This window comes from Necator americanus, chromosome III (assembly GCF_031761385.1).
Source record: "Necator americanus strain Aroian chromosome III, whole genome shotgun sequence".
Taxonomy (NCBI): Eukaryota; Metazoa; Nematoda; class Chromadorea; order Rhabditida; family Ancylostomatidae; genus Necator; species Necator americanus.
In genome coordinates this window covers 38411394-38431169 of record NC_087373.1, presented here as the reverse complement: position 1 = coordinate 38431169, position 19776 = coordinate 38411394, and the positions used below count along the sequence as shown (strand labels likewise).

General features: G+C 41.8%; 2 protein-coding genes across 2 annotated transcripts; one reads left to right on the top strand and one right to left on the bottom strand.

Annotated features, from left to right (window-relative positions):
• Positions 1-1862: 1862 nt before the first annotated feature.
• Positions 1863-7974, top strand: RB195_012276 (uncharacterized protein; the record flags this gene model as incomplete). The annotated part of the gene is made up of 13 exons (XM_064194060.1): positions 1863-1970; positions 2412-2485; positions 2579-2590; positions 4599-4698; positions 4997-5069; positions 5198-5284; positions 5901-6013; positions 6075-6164; positions 6698-6844; positions 7044-7157; positions 7471-7714; positions 7775-7854; positions 7912-7974. The coding sequence occupies 13 exons, from the start codon at positions 1863-1865 to the stop codon at positions 7972-7974; spliced, it is 1305 nt and encodes a 434-aa protein (XP_064051643.1).
• Positions 7975-9562: 1588 nt separating this feature from the next.
• Positions 9563-15878, bottom strand: RB195_012275 (uncharacterized protein; the record flags this gene model as incomplete). The annotated part of the gene is made up of 13 exons (XM_064194059.1): positions 9563-9658; positions 10030-10112; positions 10185-10365; positions 10425-10538; positions 11916-12053; positions 12105-12194; positions 12256-12368; positions 12514-12600; positions 13527-13599; positions 13909-14008; positions 14154-14165; positions 15208-15281; positions 15771-15878. 13 exons carry the CDS (start codon positions 15876-15878, stop codon positions 9563-9565), a joined length of 1269 nt encoding a protein of 422 aa, XP_064051642.1.
• Positions 15879-19776: the final 3898 nt, after the last annotated feature.

The following is a 19776-nucleotide window of genomic DNA, read 5'->3' as shown; positions in this document are numbered from 1 at the left end:
CTATCCTGAATGTTATCTAATGCTCAGCACTATAAAAGAGTACTGGAAGAGATTAAATTTCACTAACTTCCGCAAAATAGAATTTTTTTTTTAAAGAACGATACTGCTGCGGAAATCCCCACACACAATTTATATTATTTTTAAACACTTGTGCCAATATTTTGCATTTGCTCATTTCATTATTCATTTATTCATTCATTCATTCATTCATTTCATTCATTCATTTCATTCATTCATTCCATTCATTCATCCATTCATTCACTCATTCATTCAATCACCCAATCATTCATTCTATACGCCTCTTTTAACAAATCTTCTCACAGAATAAAACTCATCATACTTCTGATGCATATCTACATAAAATTAACTTTCTTTGAAAAAATTGAAATGAATCCTAGCTCACGAATATTTTATGGATTTGAATGAGAAGCGTTGTACGATCTCCAGACGTCGGAGGTTACCACGGTTGGCATGGTAACTTGTACTTTTCAGTTGACTTTGAGAATAGTTCAGCACATTTAATCTCGACACTCGTTTTCATTTGTTCACGAAATAATCGATAGATAAACTTACTTGCTCTCCGGTTCTCTGCGGTTTCCAACGATAAGAACAGGAAAAGCTATATGCGAGCACTTGTATCAGGATAGATCCGTCGATTCAAACCATTCGGGACCTCTCATTTTTCACATTTTCATGAAAGCCACCTGAAAATCGAATAGAAGGCAAAAGAAAGTCAATTATTGGAAAATTTTTCAGAAAAAAATAAAGTTTCTGCAAAATACGCAGTTTCTGCGTAGTGGACGCTACAATGGGTACTCTTCTTTCCGAATATCCCCACCACTGCACTATTCGCCGTAGATTGAAATGTGAAAATTTGTACCCTATATTGAACGCCACAGCTAGCTAAATGGATCCGTAAGTAAGAGACATCGAATCCTCAAACCTTCGTCGAAACCCTCCAAGACATTCTGGTAGGAAGAAAATACAATTTTTCTAAGGAATTATTCAAATACAGGCTAAACTCAGTATGATTTTAAGGAGTAAAAATATCGAAAGATGTGAAAAACACCAACAATGATAGAAAAGAATAGGGAAAAATTTTTTGAACCCAAGTTTCTCTAAGAAGCTCCTGGTTATTCTAAATGTATAATATTTAGTTGAGCATTTAACTAACTTTCCAATAAACACATAACAAATGCATGAGTTAACAACTTAAGAATCCGCTTTTGAATAGATATATCTAAAAAGTGTTTTATCATTACCCTTAGACAAATATTTTATCATATTTTCAAGAGTTTCGTATTTTGAACGACTTGTTATAGTGAATGACCGAATGATGAATGGTTGTTTGATTTGAAACATGGATAAATATTTGCGCTATTTTCATCCATGCCAGTCTGATAACGTATATACAGTTCATAACTCGGTTAATATACCCCAAAAAGCTGTTTGAGTACTCAAACCTCTTTTTGAACTTCCCAGCTCTGATAAGGATTCCGAGGAATGTGTGGTATCCTATTTTAACAGTTTGAAAGTAAAGTGCTCAGCGAATGGTCTAAAAAAATTTAGTCATTCAAACATTCGTGGTCATACTCAGTTGTTTGAATTTTTCGAATATTCAAGAATTCTTCGAATATTCAATGTTATTAGATTGACTTTTCATTTTTTTCGAATACTTTTCAGAAACTGTACTTTGTCGTTTTCACAGTGCTTACAAATATTTTGCATCTGTATAGTATGTATAATCGCGTGTTCGCATTTCTAGCTTGTGTTGGTTGCTTCAATATCTTGCTAGGATCGACAAACGGTACACAGGAACGAGTAGTATACTAAAATATTTTTCAGCATAACTGAACATCTTGATGCCGGAGAATTGTCTGTATATAACCTATTCAAATCCACAGGCAGTGTATCAGCCGGGTACAAATGTCACAGGAGTCGCCAACCTCGATCTCAAAGAACCAATAAAGGTGATTTTTACAGGATTTTGTGCTGTCATTCTAAGCTGGGCGGATGTGGGGCAGTCGGTAAGAGCTCCCGTTGTGGGTGTAATCGATCGGAGGTTCGAGTCCTCCCTGGTGCCATCCAATCCTTTCATCCCTCCGGCGTCGATAAATTGGTACCAGGCTTGTCTTGGAGGATGAAAATACTGACTTGATTGTCGGCTCGCCCTTGCAAGTCATTGACTAGGCCAACACGCATTCGAAAACCTCAGCGACTACGAATTCCAGTAAAAACACTTTGGCGCATCCCTAGTGGATTGATATGCCAGTGACACCATTAACTCCAACTGTTAGTAACGAAGAAGCATAGATGTGTAGGAACTCAAGCGTTTTTCGGTGTTCATTTATTGATTTGTGGCGGTAATGTCCGGGAAGGAAGTCATGAATACTGATCAGCTGTGATTTTAGGCTCGTTCTCTTAAGATCATTGTCGATGGTCGTGCATACACACACTGGAGAGTTACTCGTTCAAGGAGTGTCCGGTAAGTGAGATAAGCCGCAAAGGAGAGCTCCTATCTAAGTCAGATCTGAGTTCAACCCCTTGCTGCGATCCCGACTAACGAAATTTCTTTCAGGAACAATGATGGGTGAGTATTATAGTCGTTGTTCGTTCACCTTGCGCTGTCCTTGTATATTCCGGGGTAAGTTCTGACTATTGGCTTGAGGAAAAAGTCCTTAATAAATTAATAAGATTTTAGATCCTATTCTAAAGATTTCTATTCTGAATTTCTTAGTTTCACACCAGAGTACGGTAGAAGCTTTTCAAAGCTTTACCTCAAGAGAAATAAGCGCCCCTATCAGTGAAAGCAAAAATGACTTCAACTGACCAAAGCCGTCTGCGAACCATCGTCTACTATGACTTTGTACAATGTCATAGTCCGACAACCCAGAAAAAAATATGCATCGTCCGAACACCAACTCAATTCTGGATTCAATATCACCTCGGAAAACGAGACTCTGCGTGACGCATTGAAAGCGAAGCCCAATGCAACCGCTTATGCACTGTCGATGACACTGGACCAGAAAACCGGGGCCAGTGCGTTCATGAACTTAGCTGCCGTAGAGTACCGCACCAACTATGCGACCCGGACGAAGAGTCGAAGATCAGTGCTTGTGATTCCTAACTTCTCTGGGCACACAAGAAGGGCTTTCCCTATGACATAATTGGGAGGACGAGAGATGGGTCATGTATATCAACCATACCGAACACTATCACTGGTTGCTGTGTGACGAACCACCTCAAAAACAAACCTGAAGATGACTTAAAGGTATCACCCCGCGAATCTGGAGTGGTACGGATTTCCGGTGGAGTATTCGTATACGGGATCGTAGATTACTGAGAGAAGAGTGATTCCGTCCATTTCTTTCTAATTGCCGTAGAAAACGGCCCGGAAGATACCGCTTCGAGCGTTCCGGCGCACTATTTTTCATAAGGAGTTCGATTGGAGCGCGCCAGCCTTGTGCACGCACGCATCTTCCGGGCCGTTTTTTACGGCAATTAGCAAGAAATGGATGGAACCACACCCTCCTCCGTAATCTACTCTCCCGTATACGAATACTCCACCTAAAATCCGCACCACCTCAGATTCGTGCTATGCTGCCTTTAACCAAAAGAAGATTCTGCTGACCTAAACAAAAGAAGATCTACGTGGCGGGCTGTCAGGTCCTATAAAAACTCTTGTGATTCATAATTGCGCATTGTCGATGACACCAGAAGGGTGTGACCAGAAAATCCTGACCACTACGCTCATCAACTTAGCTCCCGTAGAGTACCGCACCAACTATGCGACCCAAACGAAGAGTCCAGGATCAGTGCTTGCGATTCCTAACTTCTCTGGGCACACAAGAAGGGCTTTCCCTATTAATTAATTAATTATGGTCTGATATGTTACTATATTCAACATATGAGATATTCACTAGCCGATGTGTTGTTCATTGAGTACGATTATAGTTTGAATGCTTTCTGTAGGTGAGGAGGAGGCGCTAGAGAGGATAAATTACTGATGGCTTTAATTTTCCGAAGGCGATAACGCCGAAATGTTAGCTGCTAATAAAGATAATTACCAATCTTGGCCACAGCTGAAGCAAATCAATAAAAAAAGTCACGGTGCTCTGCTTTGTTGTTGGTGAGGCGGGAAAATATCTTGCTACTTCGCGACAATCCGTCCTCGTCTTACGAAGCTGATTCACCAGAAGACTGCAGAATCCGGACGGAAAATGCTAACCCATACCGCTTGTTCACCCGACCTGACTCCTTCCGCTTATCATCGGGCCTTGATGCATCATCACTTCAATGAGAAGAAACTTAACTATCCAATAATCAGAATCATCTCAATTTGTTAAAAATATGTCTGAAATAAAGGAAAATTTCAGACATATTTTAGGCTATTCCTTCAACGCTGTGCACACGCTGTGGTGTAATCCACCCTTTCAGTTGCATAATGTAATACGCTTTCTTTCCTATCTTCGTCTAACAGTATGTCTGTCTGTCCGTCTGTGTATACGTCTTCCAACTAGGAAGCTTCTGAATATTTCCATGATTCTAGTGAGATTGTTCCTAAGCAATGTTTATCTATTAAATAATTACCTGTGCAGAACAACGAGAACGGAAAACTACACTGTGCCGTACTCAGCTACGGTAATCTATGCCACAGGAGAGACTACTGCATGGGAAGCGGCCAGAGGCTCGAAAGAGGTAAAATTTTTTGAAGACTAGCAGTGTACATGTAGACGGATAAAAACGACATGAAGCGTGGCGGTGCATTTGCGTACGCGCTCGAAACGAGGCGGTGGAGGCAACAGTTGGAACCGAGGTGGGACCATCTTTAACTGCTGCAGTGGGTGATGCCAGCAAGGGTTCCAGTGCGCTACTAACCGCTACGCTCCACCGCACCGCCTCGCGAGAAGCCGCGTACGCAACTGCACCGTGATTCATGTCGTTTTGACTCTACTGTATTCCCATACATATTTCTAGGCATTAGCCACATTTTTAGGTGCTTCAACCGGGTTTCTATCAGTTTCCGTTCACTTTCTTGTTACCATCTAATTGTGCACCCAGTTTTGAAGGTAAGTTGTGCAAAACATGCAACTTTTTAAACCGCCGGCACTTATGAAGACCTGGACGACCGCAACGCATTCGTTGCAATTCACACGATAGCGCATATGCATTACTTAATAAGTGGTTCGTGGTTAAGGTGCGTACGGATACATACGATATATGGTGAAGATAGAACTTGACAGGCCATGGCGGTTCAACAAAACTGATAAGAAGCCTTTCACGGGTGAGTGTCACTAAGAAGATTTTGTAAGAGAAGCAAGGAAAAAAGTTATCAAGAAAACGTGAAAACGCTTCTCGTTCGAAATTCGGGGAAATTCTCATTTGGAGAAGATTTTTGTTCACATTCTCTTCTCATAACGCTAGTTTTAAGTACAACCAAGTACACATTTTAAAACTACTACAATTATAATCAGAATATGAAGCACTTTAGACTTGACCTTGGGGTATTCTTGCATTCTTCTGGATTCTATTCACATTTCTCTGTTTACTTATAAGAATGGGGCGGTGTTGCGCAGTTGGTAAGAGGTTCTGCTGCAGCTACAATCGATCAGAGGTTCAAATCCACCCTACTGCAAACCAAACCCTTCACTCATCCATGGTCGATAAATTGGTGCCAGACTTGTCCGGGGAGCTGATACATCGGCTAGCCCCAGCGAGTCCTTATAAAGCAGGTAGATAAACCTCAAACGAAGTCAGAATTGAAGTCGAACGCGTAGGCGCATCCCCATGGATATTGATCAATACCGTGCACTTTATCTCTTATCCTTTAATTATAAAAATGACACTAACATTTTTCAACTGTAGAATTTCGTTCGAACTTGGAATTCTGAACGCTTTAGTAATCCCCGTATTTGATCTGAACACCATTCCTCAAGCGGCTATCCCTCTCAAGGATGTAAAAGTCAAGAACTTGGGTGTCGTTTTATTTAGACACGGAAAAGTGACTGTTGAGGTGAGTTCACATTGAGATACGTGTTTGATAGATTTGTCTGATTAATTGTGGATTTGTTTAGTGCGAACTGCCGAAGACCGGCTTTGTGCCCGGAGAAATGGTGGTGATCAATGCCAGAATTATCAACGATAGTTCAAAATCTTTAGTAAAGGTAAGGACGAGGGTTGTTTTTTTTTCTGACTCTGGTTCTGACTTCTTGACGCATCCCAGTCCCGGGCCTTCCCTTTGAAAAAATGTGCTACCCCATTTAATCGTGTTGCGTTTTTTCGTTCAGTGTGATCCGTTCAATCAAATTTTGGTTGTTTTGTGATTTTTAGAAGCTTTATACTAGGCGTACTAGCTAATTGTTTCGCTAATATTTTAGCAATTGTCGCCGATTTCAAAGTACGCTAAGAAACATACAAATTCGCATTCCTTCCCTGCAAATCTCTTTGGTGTCCAAATTTGAAAATTTCTGCAAGGTTTCTAGAAATTTCTTCCATTCTCTCCTTATTGTCACCATTTTTGGGAGATGCTCATTGGCCGAGCTCCACCTGTACCTTCTAGCCAGGCCCGTGCCTTCCTTCCATGTCTTCTCTTCACTCCACCTCCCCCCTCTGGCTGGAAATGATAACCGATACACACTTTTGAAATATGTGTGGATAAACGCGACGAGAACTCCCAAACGATAGACTAATTTTGCAGGCACACGTGAAATTAGTAGAGCACTCAAGGTATGTAGCTTTTGAGCACGGCAGAACGTTCCAACACGGTCTATTCATGGATAACATCCCGAACGTCTACATAAGCAACCGTCGTAGCCTCACCAGAAAATTGGCTACAGGAGATCAGGTGAGCTACTCAAGCCCAAGTCTAAAATTTCGATGTAGTAACTCCACTATTTGCGCGAACCTGCCCTTCTGAATATGGCTGCTATTTCTATCATGTTCTATTGGACCCTGTGTACATATGCAAAAATCCTTTCAACATAGATTCGCTGGAGTTTACAATTGTTCACTGAACTATCTAACATCTATGAAAGCTTTTTCAGCAACTTTCAATTGACAGAAACAGCAAAGGCAACGCTCAAATCTACCTACAAGTCCCACCGACAGTGCCTTCGTTCAATACCTGTCCAATAATTAGTGTCGATTACGACGTAGACGTAAGAGAACAATTGTATAGTAGGGTCAACGCGACATAAAGCACGGCGAAGTTCCGCAAGGCTTTGCGTAAGCGGTTGCGCTCGAAGCGGCGCGATGGAGCGCAGTGACTTCGATCAAGTGCAGACCCTTGCTACCACCGTTCTGATGCAGTTCATGATGGTCTATTGCTTACTGCTGCAGTTCGTGATGGTCCCACCTGGATTCCAACCGCTATCTTCACCGCAAACGCACCCGCTTGCGCGACTACATCGTGCTTCATCTCGCTTTGATCGGACTATATATCCCAATTGGACTATGGAAAATTTTATTCAGATCAAATTCGAAACGAGCGCAACTCTGAATAGCGACATCGAGACCAGCTGTCCAATTATAGTTGGCACGATCCCAGTGCGTTCAGTGAGTTTTACCGCTGTTCCGAGTGCTCCACCCATGGATTTCCCGTCCTCGTCTGGTGTTATCCCATCAGCACCAACAATGGATATACCACCTGTTGCTAGTCCTTCAGCACCGCCAATGGAAACTCCTCCACCGTATCCAGAAAGTAACGGCGCTACACGTAAGTTGACCACTTTTAGCCTTCGTAGCTCCATTAACTCAGTACAGCGGAAATTTTAAGCATTTCCACCACTTCCACCTAGCTACGAAGAATCGATTAATGGTGTGGACGGAACCACGATGGACACAGAAAATATAGAGGTATGAATTTCAGGGCCAAATAATCTTACGACAACTGCTATCCACCTTTATTTACAGCCATTTGCTCCACGATATCCTTTCTATCCTGTGCAACCTGTTACCACCAAGAAAGGAGGATAGCTCTGTAAATGTACAATATCACACTGCCTACGAGTAATCTGTTGTTGTTACTATATTGTGCTAAATTGTCATGTATTTATTATTTTTAAATAGGCTTGCACAATGAACTGCCCTAGGAGATTTTTCACCCCTTGTTTGTATTACGAATGTTTTTTGTCATGTGTTATATGTATGTCGCAGATCCTTGCAAAGGGCAATCGCTGTCGGTCCCGGACAAACTGCACTGTACGGATCACTGCAACATCTGCATACACCGTTTGCTCCATTGCAAGAATCTCACTGTCGATGACTGTTGACGTAGCTGCTTCATTCAGATGCGAGACGTAGAACCGCACCGCAGAACCTAGATGTTTGACAGTAGATTCCCAAGCACCTACAAAAACTATTGAAGATCATAAAGAATCTTTCTATGATGAACTCAATGCGTTAATGTTCAGAACATATACCCAGCAGGTGGTTATTGTTAGAATCGATGCAAATGGGAGCCACTCGACAATCCGTTCTGCTCGGGAAGGAATACAACCTTGCAGAGGAAGCTTTACACAACGGTAGACGGATGTTACCGATCTAAGCATCATGTCGCCATCAGATTAAAAAAAAAGATCACTTTTCCTAATGCGTGAATACCAAGCGAAAGCGGAACACGAGAACTTTCAAAGATGACAGGGCTCTGACGATGAACATTTCTCAGAGGTACAGAGTACAGGAAAATAGAGGGCCATATGAAATTCTCCAATCGACACTGGGAGCTGTTCGGTTCTTTTCATACTCAAGATACTCTTCCGAAAAACACGCCGAGCAGTTCAGCCTCAACAGTTGAACGACATGGCGGGTCTGAAATATAAATAGAAATGCAGCAGGGAATTCCAACAACTGTCCACTCATCTTGGAGTATCGCGAGCAAGGAGCTCTATTAGGCAGATTCGTTTACAAAGTAGCACAGGGGTAAGAGGTTGTACGGACGAACCAAACCATTTCTTCCTTATGGGTAAATAAGGTGCCACTTATTTGGAGGGACGAAAACACTGACCTGATGCATCAGTTGGCCCAGCAAGTAATTGTTTAGGGTGTGGATGCGCTCATAAACCTCAATTAATGCGGACTGAAGTCAAATGAAATGATATCCTCGTTCTGAATCGGAGAAAGAGGTTAACATTTGCATCTGCGGAGACAATACCCATGCACAGTTCAGTACCAACACGGTACAGCTGGCAGGTGACCATCACCCCTCAAATCAAAATCCATGTATTTTTCAGTATGAAACAGAGATGAAGTGATAACACCAACTGCTAAGTCGCAGTTAACAGTGAAGTCGACTCACTGCGTATACATGTGAACGGTTGCCACTAACAACATTCAAAATTGTTGTTCAATCTCCTCCACTATAGATATAACAATATGTAACAACTTATAACATTAAATTATTTTAACATGTTTTCCGTTCATGACTAATGTTTAGTGAGAGTAAACAATATTTTACGAAGAAAATCTGGTTAAGCTAGACATCTCGAATTACTTTAAAATCATTAAAATGGAATGCTATAGGCTGTCGTGACTAATTTGGAATTTTTGATGCAGAGTCACTTGTTTAGGGTCGATCCAAAGGTTTTTTCCCATCGCCTTCTTCTGCCTTTTTGTTGATTTCAGATAGCTGTGAGTAGAACGGATATCGAGGAACATATAGCTGCAAAACTAGGGATAGATTTTTGGGTGCTAAGCAAGACAATTTTTTTTCATATTCTTTCTAAAAAGTAAGAGCTTCTGCTTTTTTTTCCAAACACTAGTGGAACTTGAAGAAAAACATCTGTCAAGATGTAAAGAAGCATTAGAATTAATTCGTTTACCCATTATGACACACGTTGTTAATTTGGGCTGTAAAAAATAATCCGTATAGCCGTCTAACCTCTTCGCAATCAATCAATACCATTTTTGAAGAAAAAAAATATAAGAACTGTTATTCAGACACATAAACCATTTCTTGTTGAATACAAGAAATAAGTCAAAAAGCGAACTAATCATAAATTTGGTTGCAAAAGCCTGACCACTTGACCTTACCTCTATACTGTATTTGTCAATAACCGTGCCCTCGATGCCTTTGACTGATTCCACGTAGCTGAATGGTGGCAGCAAAGAATCTCCTAAATATTTCCATTGCCGTTAGACTTCATATGTTCCATTCCATAAAATAAAATTCCATAAAATCTGCTTACCTTGGATATTTTCTTGAGAATATGGTGGAGGACTATCCATTTCTGGTAGAGAAGGATAAATTTTCGATGATGTGGGTGTAGGTTCTTGTGAAAGCCTTTCCCGTATGGGTATCGTTCCGATAATCACCGGAACGGCAGTTTCAATATTGCTGTTGAGTGAGCCAGTGCTTTCGAATTTCAACTAGAATGATATGCTATTTTTTCGAAGCTTTTCCTCCAGTTTAACGTATTGTCACTCACTTCAACAACGTATTCAACTTTAATTATTGGACAATAATTGAAAGACGGCACCGTTGAAGGAACTTGTAGATACAGTTGGACGTTACCTTTGCTGTTCTTTGCTATGCAAAGTTCCTATAAAACAAATAAACAAATAACAATCGTGAAGAACATTTGAAGGACAAACTGCATTTTATGCCTTGTTGTAAGTTAAAACTTGCATCTAAGTGTACCCTCTTTAAAAGCAAAATAGCAAATTGACTAATTGTAACAAATATTCAGAACAAACAAAGCTCCTAAATACTGGACCAGGCTGTTGAGCGGGCCCCTCAACCGTGCCCTCTTTGGCTTGTACTTCGGCGCGCAACAAAACGTCCATTGCGCAGAATGATTGTTGATCACGCAAAAAAAGTTCACAGAGCACAAAAACTGCAGTACATTTTGTTCTTAGTCATTAATCGTCGTTAAATCGTTCCATACCCATAATGTCCTGTCAACTTGCTGACCCTTCGCGATTTCAGTCCGGTTACTTGCAACGAAGGAGAAATTTGACGCTGATCGTGGATTGATGTAGATAGAGGATTCTTGTCCGTACTGTAGAAATCCCGGCAAAGTCACGAACAGGGGAACACGAACAGCTTTCACGAATGGTGACCCAACGGCTATCTTTAAAAGCATCACCCCACGAATCTGAGGTGGAGTATTCGTATACGGAATAGTAGATTATGGAGAGGGGTGTGATTCCGTCCATTCCTTCCTAATTGCCGTAAAAAACGGCCCGGAAGATGCGGCGCCGCACAAGGCTGACGCGCTCCAATCGAACTCCTTGCAGAAAATAGTGCGCCGGAACGCTCGAAGCCGCTCTTCCGGCCCGTTCACTGCGGCAATTATGAAGAAATGAACGGAATCACCCTCCTCCCGATAATCTACGACCTCGTATAGGAATACTCCACCGGAAATCCGTACCACTCCAGATTCGTGGGGTGATGCTTTTAAGACCGCCAACTTACGAATACAAATCGCAAAAGCTTGAATAAAAGTCGTTGTATAAGTGCTAGGCGGTCGTGAATCGCTATGGAGGCCACTTTCGCTTTTTTCTTCTGAAAGTACTACACGATACATTTTAGACTAACGGGTGGGATTCAGGACCTCGGCTGACTCGGCTATTCACTTCCAGTATGCGGACCGATGAGCTATCGCCTTTTCAAATGTTTTTCTTCTTTTCAAATAAGAAAGCCATTCACGGATGACGGGCCACACCTACCTACCTTAACACCTTGAACCATCGTCATTAAACTGGCGATGCACAAAAAATACTAATGCATTTTCTACGCATATTTTATGATTTCAGGCATTCTTAAACGCACAACATTATACTTTACACAGTCACATCACCACTATTGGGCCCTAATGTCTAAGGCCTAAGGAATTCTGTATTCAGCCCTTCCCATCTTTCGATGTAGCTTCAGGTAGGAGAAGTAACAAGTCAAGAGTTCAAATAGACAAACTCACTTGCTCCCCTGTTGCTATTTTACGTCGCTGTTCGCGGTGGTTGTCACCTCTTACATTCACTAGGTATGGTGACTGCGGAATTGTCTTCCCGACGTTATAGCCCACGTAGTTCGACACTTCCAACAGTTTTATTTTCCCCTAAACAGATTTTTTTTCGGGACATTCTTTCCTTTAAAATGAAATGGATACCTTAACAATATTCTTGGAGCTGTCGTTAATAACCTGTGCGTTCACTACAATCATTTCACCCGGCACAAAACCACCTTTAGGAATCTCGCACTAAAAGTAATCTTGAATAACATTATCGAAAAAAAAGATGAAAATGTACGAAAAAGTAAACCTCCACTGCCACTTCTCCATGTCTGAACAGAATTATTCCCAATTTCTTAACCTTAAATTCCGTAACTGGCATGATTGCTTCCGGAATAGTGTTAAGGTCAAATGTGGGCAGAACTGCAAACTTTTGTAAATATTGGAAAATACGTACTTGAAGTATCTTTAGAAGCAAAAATCGACAATTATTAGAGCATGAGTGCTGCTCTATAAAACAAAAAAAGGCAAAATAATGAAAAACATATTTCACCGTACAAAAATTTACCTGTGAAGGCTTTCTTGTCACGCTTATTAAATCGCCAAGGTCGATCAAGTTCCATTTTCACCATATGTCGAATGTATCCGTAACTTCCTGAAAAACACAGAATGATCCTATTCCTACCCAATCCGCAGCAATCATGACAGATAGTGAAACAATTGACACATATGCTTTGAAAATATAGATGGGTAAAAGCGACTTGAAGGTCGGTGCTACTGCGTAAACGGTTACGCTCGATGCGGTGCGGTAAAGCTAGCGGTTGGGATCGAGGTGAGACCATCTAGCTAGCTTAACTTGAACGATAAGTGATTCTAGCGTGGGTCATCACGTCGTTTAGACCCGAGTATATCTCTAATCTGTGAGAGTACATCTAGAGGCGATTTAATTAGCTCTAAAGGAAAGTAACTCCTTTTCCAAGAAATAGTGACCGCTCAACTTATAACCTTACTACCACAACATCTTCATATTCATTCCTTTCGTTTATTGTCCGACAAATTCAATGCCCATAAAAAACAAACAACGACTTCACATCAACAAACATAAGCAGAAACATAGATGCGATGGTCGGAGCCGGTGCTCTGACCCCCTTCACTTTTGGACGGCTGGGGAGGGGATCTCCTTCACTTTTAAACGGTTGGCGAAATTACCCTCTTCATTTCTGGACGGTTGGCGAAAGGACCCCTTTCACTTGAGCTGCACCCCATGATCTAAACCCCCTTCACCTGAGGAGGGTCGGGCTTCTCCCTATCGCACCTATGCGCAGAAATGTGCGCACTTACAAACACAAACACACACACACAGAAATCAATACAGCATCATCAAAGAAGTTTCTACGGAGCTTACAGAATGCGGAATTACTTTAAAATTCTTATATTTTTTTTATTTTTCTTATTCTTAAGACTGCAAACAGTTTGCAGCAGCGCTTTCTGACATCTCTACGAATTGGTGGCACCGACCCCACCAGCGCAAACTCTGCTGGAAGCCTAACACAGGTTCAACAAAACTGATAACTCCCTCACCTTCAAAACTTGGAGGAAGATCGAGCGGCAATTTGAATACGAACGGGTACTGATACGTACCAGCTGGCATAACCTTAACGAAAATAGTAAAATCCTCCGCTATAATCCTGATCAAGACTTTGTCGTAAATCCCTCGTGTGATGCAAAGATCGCACCTTCGAGCGCAGTCGCTTACGCAATGCACTATGTTTCAGGTCCCTTTGATCAGACTACAGCATTTCCAACCTATGCTTTTCCCCGCATCTTTTCCCAGGCCATACAGCTAATCAAAATCTTTCTTCATTCCTGCTCAGAAGCAGTTCTCTATCGGAATGCTAGGCGGCTGTGATTCAGATGAAAAACCTGGGTTTCGCAAAAACAATGGATTTTAAATCCAAAGCACCTCTTTGCCATCTGGTGGTGATGTCCATACGATGGTTTCCACATTGGCATAAACTGTAGTAGCTGAATAGCTTTCCGTGTAGTTTTCCGAACTTGATTTACTGCAATTGCAGGTTCTTCGGAAGGTATTGATCCAATCAAGTAACAGAAAAAAAAGTGCAACAAGACTTCCCTCTATTGATTTTGAAACAAGAAATCTCAAAAAGTTTCTCAGCAGGCAACAACAATAGGGAAGTAGGTACTCACCCATCCGAATCCCTGAAAAACAAGGTTATTAGATAGAGAAGTTGAAGAGAAAGTTGGAAATTAAAAGTGCTTTTTAAGCTCTAGAAATGCCCAATTCGGCCACTTTTCAGACCACAATTGATTCAGCTGGAAATGTAAAGTATTGATACAGTATGGTGAAAACGGTGTAGTTGCCTGAAGGCATCACCCCACGAGTCTGGGGTGGTACGGGTCTAAGGTGAGCCTGTACGGGATTATAAGGGATGATTCCACCCTCTTCCCCACAATCCCTCCTGCAATTTGTTGAAAACCCATCCGGACGAATCGCAGGCGGGGCAGAGCGCAAAGGTTGCGCATTGCAACAGAAGCCGTCGTAAAAAAAAACAGTTCCGGGGTCGTCAGTTTCCACTGATGCAAGGAGAGATGTACGGAATCACCCTCTTCCCCACAATCTACGACCCCGTACCCCCGAATATTACCCGCCCGAAGCCCGTACCACCCCAGATTCGTCGAGGGGTGATGCCTTTAAGCGGATGCACTCGAAGCGGTGCTGCTGCGGAGCGTAGCGGTTAGAATCTAGGGGAGGGGAACCTTTCCTGACACCATTCTTCGCTGTAGTCCGGATGATCCCATCCCGATTCCAACCGCTATCTCCACCGCGCCGATTCGAGCGTAGCCGTTTACGCAACTGCACTACGCAATCGCTTATGTGACGAAGTGAGGATGACCTCTTGATTTAGAATTATACATACAATACAATTAAGATTGACGATTTGACCGGCGACTACGCTAAACTGCGTTGTAATCGCAATCAATTCTGTATGAAGAGGTTTATTTACGACTCATCACCTCCGTAGATATTATATTAGGAATTACATAACTATTCAAATTCCTCTAACGTCAGGGAAACATCTGTTATCAAAAAAAGACTTGAAAAATCATTTGTAGAGCATGGGCACATAGACTGGGATAAAGGACTAGTGCAAGATATATATGTACGTTTCGACACTCCACCATCATTATTGCCTCAAAATGATGATAGAATTCGTTACTAAAACGCAATCAAATTACTTACGTAACTGTCCTGCTCCGTGACACATCGTAGCTGGTGTGTGCTCGGCAATCGAGGCCAACAGTCAGCGTTCGAGCCTGAAAACATCTTCATTTCATGAGCATCGAAGAACATAAACTTTCAATTGTTCTAGTTCGATATATGGAAATAAGCGCGCAAAAAATATACAAATAATTCTCAAAAATCAGCTAATAATTGATACAGTCGGATTAAAATAAAAAAAAAGCTCGGTGCAGTTGCGTAAGCGGCTGCGCTCAAAGAGTCGCGGTGGAGTTAACGAGTGCGATCTAGGTGGGACCGTCACAAACTGTGGTGATAAGTGGAGCTACCAAGGGTGCCTCCTCGATCCTAACCGCGCTACGCTCCACCGCGCCGCTTCGTGCGCAACCGCTTACGCAACTGCACCGATCTTCACGTTGTTTTTATCCGACTGTAACTCTATAAAGGTGTCGAGTACAACTTGCGAACGTTATTTGCACTTGCGTTGCGCCGGGTGAACGTAACGCCTCCAGCGCACCGCAGCAGCGCAAAAGTCGTCCAACACAAGTATCTCCACCTTTGCGTACCTTTATGGGCTCGTTCAGGACGAGATGTGCGATTCCCTCGATAACTGATCCAGGAAAATAGACATCTTGTGATTTTGTGAACGTTATGTAAAGGCAGCTATCGGGCATAGTTTGAATCTGCAACAAACTAGATGTTTCATTCAGCGTTGGGGCGACCATACTTATTCTTGCCAGGACCGATGCGACTGCGTGACAACTAGGCGTGCGCAGAGAGGGTATGGTCGCATCGAAAACGACATGAAGCACTTGGTGTAGTTACACGCAAACGGCCGCGCCGCAGCAACGCGATTTTAACTGCTCTGCTTGGCAATTTGCCAAAGTGACGTGAAGTGATGTCATCCGGATCGATATCAGCCGGAATTTTTCAGTTTGTTTTCATTCTCTTTGCTTTTCTTTCTGGGCTTTTTTTCGTCTTTTAAGATTCTTTTTTGTTATGTTTGCTGTGTTTCCTTTTGTTAGTTGGATTTACATTGTATCTGTATTGTTCCTAAGTTATTGTATTGTTTCTGTTCGTATATTTAGTTCCATTTTAATGTTCTTTTTTCTTTGTAAGGGAGGGAGTATTGGCTTAAAAAACCATAAAAAAAGAACATTAACATGGAAATAAATACAATTTTGAACCAAATTTCAAAAGCAAAACATGAACAAAAGCTTAAGAACTATACAGATACAATACAGATCTACATAACGAAAGCAAATACACCGAACATAACAAAAATACGAAAAAAGAAACTTGAAAGACTAAAAATTCTGAAAGAAAAGCAAAAAGGATGAAAACAACTTTAAAAATTGCGGCCATTATCGATGCGGATCACGTCACTTGGGAAAATTTAGCTAAGCACCAAGCACACCGCTCGCAGGACGTCAGCGAGCGATCGCGGAAGATCGCGTTGCTTCGGCGCGACCGCTCGTGTAACTACCCTCATCCTTCTCGTAAATAGTTTTGTCCCGACTATACGTTAGGCTGCTCGCACATTTCACAGCCGCGAGGGCGGCGCCGCCCGGCGGTCGTCCAGGCACAAATAAACCATGACAAACTACAGGAAAGTAATGAACACAGGCAAGGGAAATTGCTAGAGATCAGAGATTCCAGAACCGGGCGATATACGGAAAACGACTTTCAAAAGCAAGTAGCATGACGGGTTGAATGTCCCGTTTCTTATCAGCAGTTCGCATTCGCATGAAAAAGTTCCGTACGTGTTGAAAGCCTATCAGTGACGCAGTCATAGGAACATGGTAAAGTACACCTTTGGGTTCCGGGATCTCTCTTAAAGGCATCACCCCACGAATCTGGAGTGGTACGGATTTCAGGTGGAGCATTCTTATAAGGGATAGTAGATTATGAAAAGGACGGTGATTCAGTCCATTTTCTCCTAATTGCCGTAAAAAAAACAGCCCAGAAGATACGGCTTCAGGCGTTCTGACGCACTATTTTCTACAAGGAGTTCGACTGGAGCGCGCCAGCCTTGTGCACGCGCTACGTCTTTAGGGCCGTTTTTTACGGCAATTAAGAGAAAATAGACTGAATCACCCTCCTTTTCATAATCTACTATCCCTTATAAGAATACTCCGCCTGAAATCTGCACCACCTCAGATTCGTGGGGTGATGCTTTTAATACTGTGCGTCAACTACAAGAAATGTCAATTTAGCATAGTAAAGTCCTTCGATGAAGCAAGATAAAAGAAATTACAGTGCACCGTCAAACACTTACGATTGTAAATGAGTGCAACAATGAGGAACAAACGGAACGGACATTCATGCAAAAAAAAAAGAGAATGAAAGAATTTCTCGACGTTCTGTTCGTCGAGCTTACATGAATCACAATGAATCGAGTACATGAATCAATTCATGCACTTATCAAGTCCTTCTTAGAAAATAGAGTTCTGAGCGTGAAAAGTGAACCCGATATTTTGTATCATTTCAATATTTGAAGAAAAAAAGATTTTGAGAGGGTTCGAATAGAATTCCAACAAATGTATGGCAGGCTAAAAACGACATGAAGCACGATGCGTTTGCGTAAGCGACTGCGCTCGAAGCGGGACTGCGGAAAAAACGATTGGAATCGAGGTGGAACCAGCGAGACCAGCGACGAAGAATGGTGCTAATAAAGGTCCCACTTCATTCGATCCTAACTGCTGCTTTCTCTACCGTTTCGAGGGTACCCGCTTACGCAACAGCACCGGTGCTTCATTTCGTTTAGAAGACCCTATATTTCTCGAACAAATATTTATACTTTCCTTTTTCAATTTCATATCAACAGCAAAAGAAAAATCTTTCATCAATAATAATAGCTACATTTTAAAAGAGTTCGTGATTCACAAAAGAATGGTCATAGTTTGAATTGGGGCCAGAATGACTCATTTAGTTGCCATGTCAACGACACTTCATGTTTCACCAACGTTTTTCGGTCCTAAAACACGAATAAAAGAAATGAAAGAAAGAAAGAGAGACGAAGAAACGAACAAATAAAAGCGTTACGGTATGCCATTGCAAATTATATAAAACTTAAAGAAATTTTAAACCAGGAGAAAAATGAGATGTTCCATAAGATGATTAGTAAGCAAGCGAACAAAGTTATTTGTTCGGTTCATGACACACCTTCCGCATCGAATGATAGGAGTGATCGATCAGTTCACATAAGAAGATCAATTAAATTGATGCGTGCAACCATATCAAGTTCTGTACCTAACTTCATACAATTTCCAACATTTCTTGACAAATTTGAAGAAATAAAACAGTAGAGCGGATTATAACCGCATTGATCAGTGAAATTTTCCCGGATCTGGCGAGGGAGCATCAGTTTTCCGCTTTGTCGGGGAACGCGCGCTGATCTACTCAATTTGAGTCTCGAGAATTCTGTTCCAGAACGTTCGCTACGAATGTTACCCACACGGTAACACGGCTACAAACCTAACTCCTCGGAAATTCTGGCTCTTCTGAGGGCTGTGCATGTTGAGCGATTTCTCGGTTACCGCTTCGAGTACCTTCAAACTTCAGAAAATTAGTAGGGATTCTTTCAATTTTCGTCTGGAAGTTCTAGTGATAGACTTATTTACGTGAAGAATACTGAAACTTAACAATCGCAATTAATTTTCACCCTCTTCCAAGCAGTGATATCTACTGAGAAATTTCGAAAGAAAAAAATGTCATTGGAACTTCCTTCAATAACTTTTTTCTACTAACCGAACTAGAATTTTTCAAACTAGAGATTTGCTAGCATGAGAACGAGAAAGATAGTGACGACCAACACAAGCGATTTCTCCCAGAAAGAGAAAATTTCCAGATAATGTGATTCAAATGCATCCAGACTTAAAGGCATCACCCCACGAATCTGGAGCGGTGCGAGTTTCAAGTGGGTTATGCGTATAGGGGTTCGTATATTATGGGGAAGAGGGTGATTCCGTCTATTTCTTCCTAACTAAGGGCCCGGAAGATGCGGAGCGTGCACAAGGCTGGCGCGCTCCAATCGAACTCATCGTGGAAGATAGCGCCCCGGCACGCTCGAAGCCGCATTTTCCAGGCCGTTTTTTTACGGCATTTAGGAAGAAATAGAAGGAATCACCCTCTTCCCCATAATCTACGACTCCGTATAGGCATAACCCATCTGAAACCCTCAGAACCCCAGATTCGTGGGGTGATGCCTTTGAGTGTAAGATGCGATTGGAACAGGTCAACTGATCCCAAGAAGACGTTTGGAAAAAAATTGTCATTTATAGAATACGAAGCAGTTTCTTTGTTTTACGTTTTGTTTTTTTTTTTTTTTTTTTGAAAAAACTTAGCGACTTCAAGGCCCTTCAAAGAAGAACTCTTACATATTACGAACAGAGAAAAATTTACTGAAAAAAACCGATGGGAAAGAATAAAATCGGTCAAATTATCACAGAAGCACTGTAATATACGAATACAATACGACTGACGGTACATACACTAACTAGATTTACAACACGGCAAAAATTAATCAATACCGAATGACCGAACTTCTAGAAATACATGTAAACTCGTACT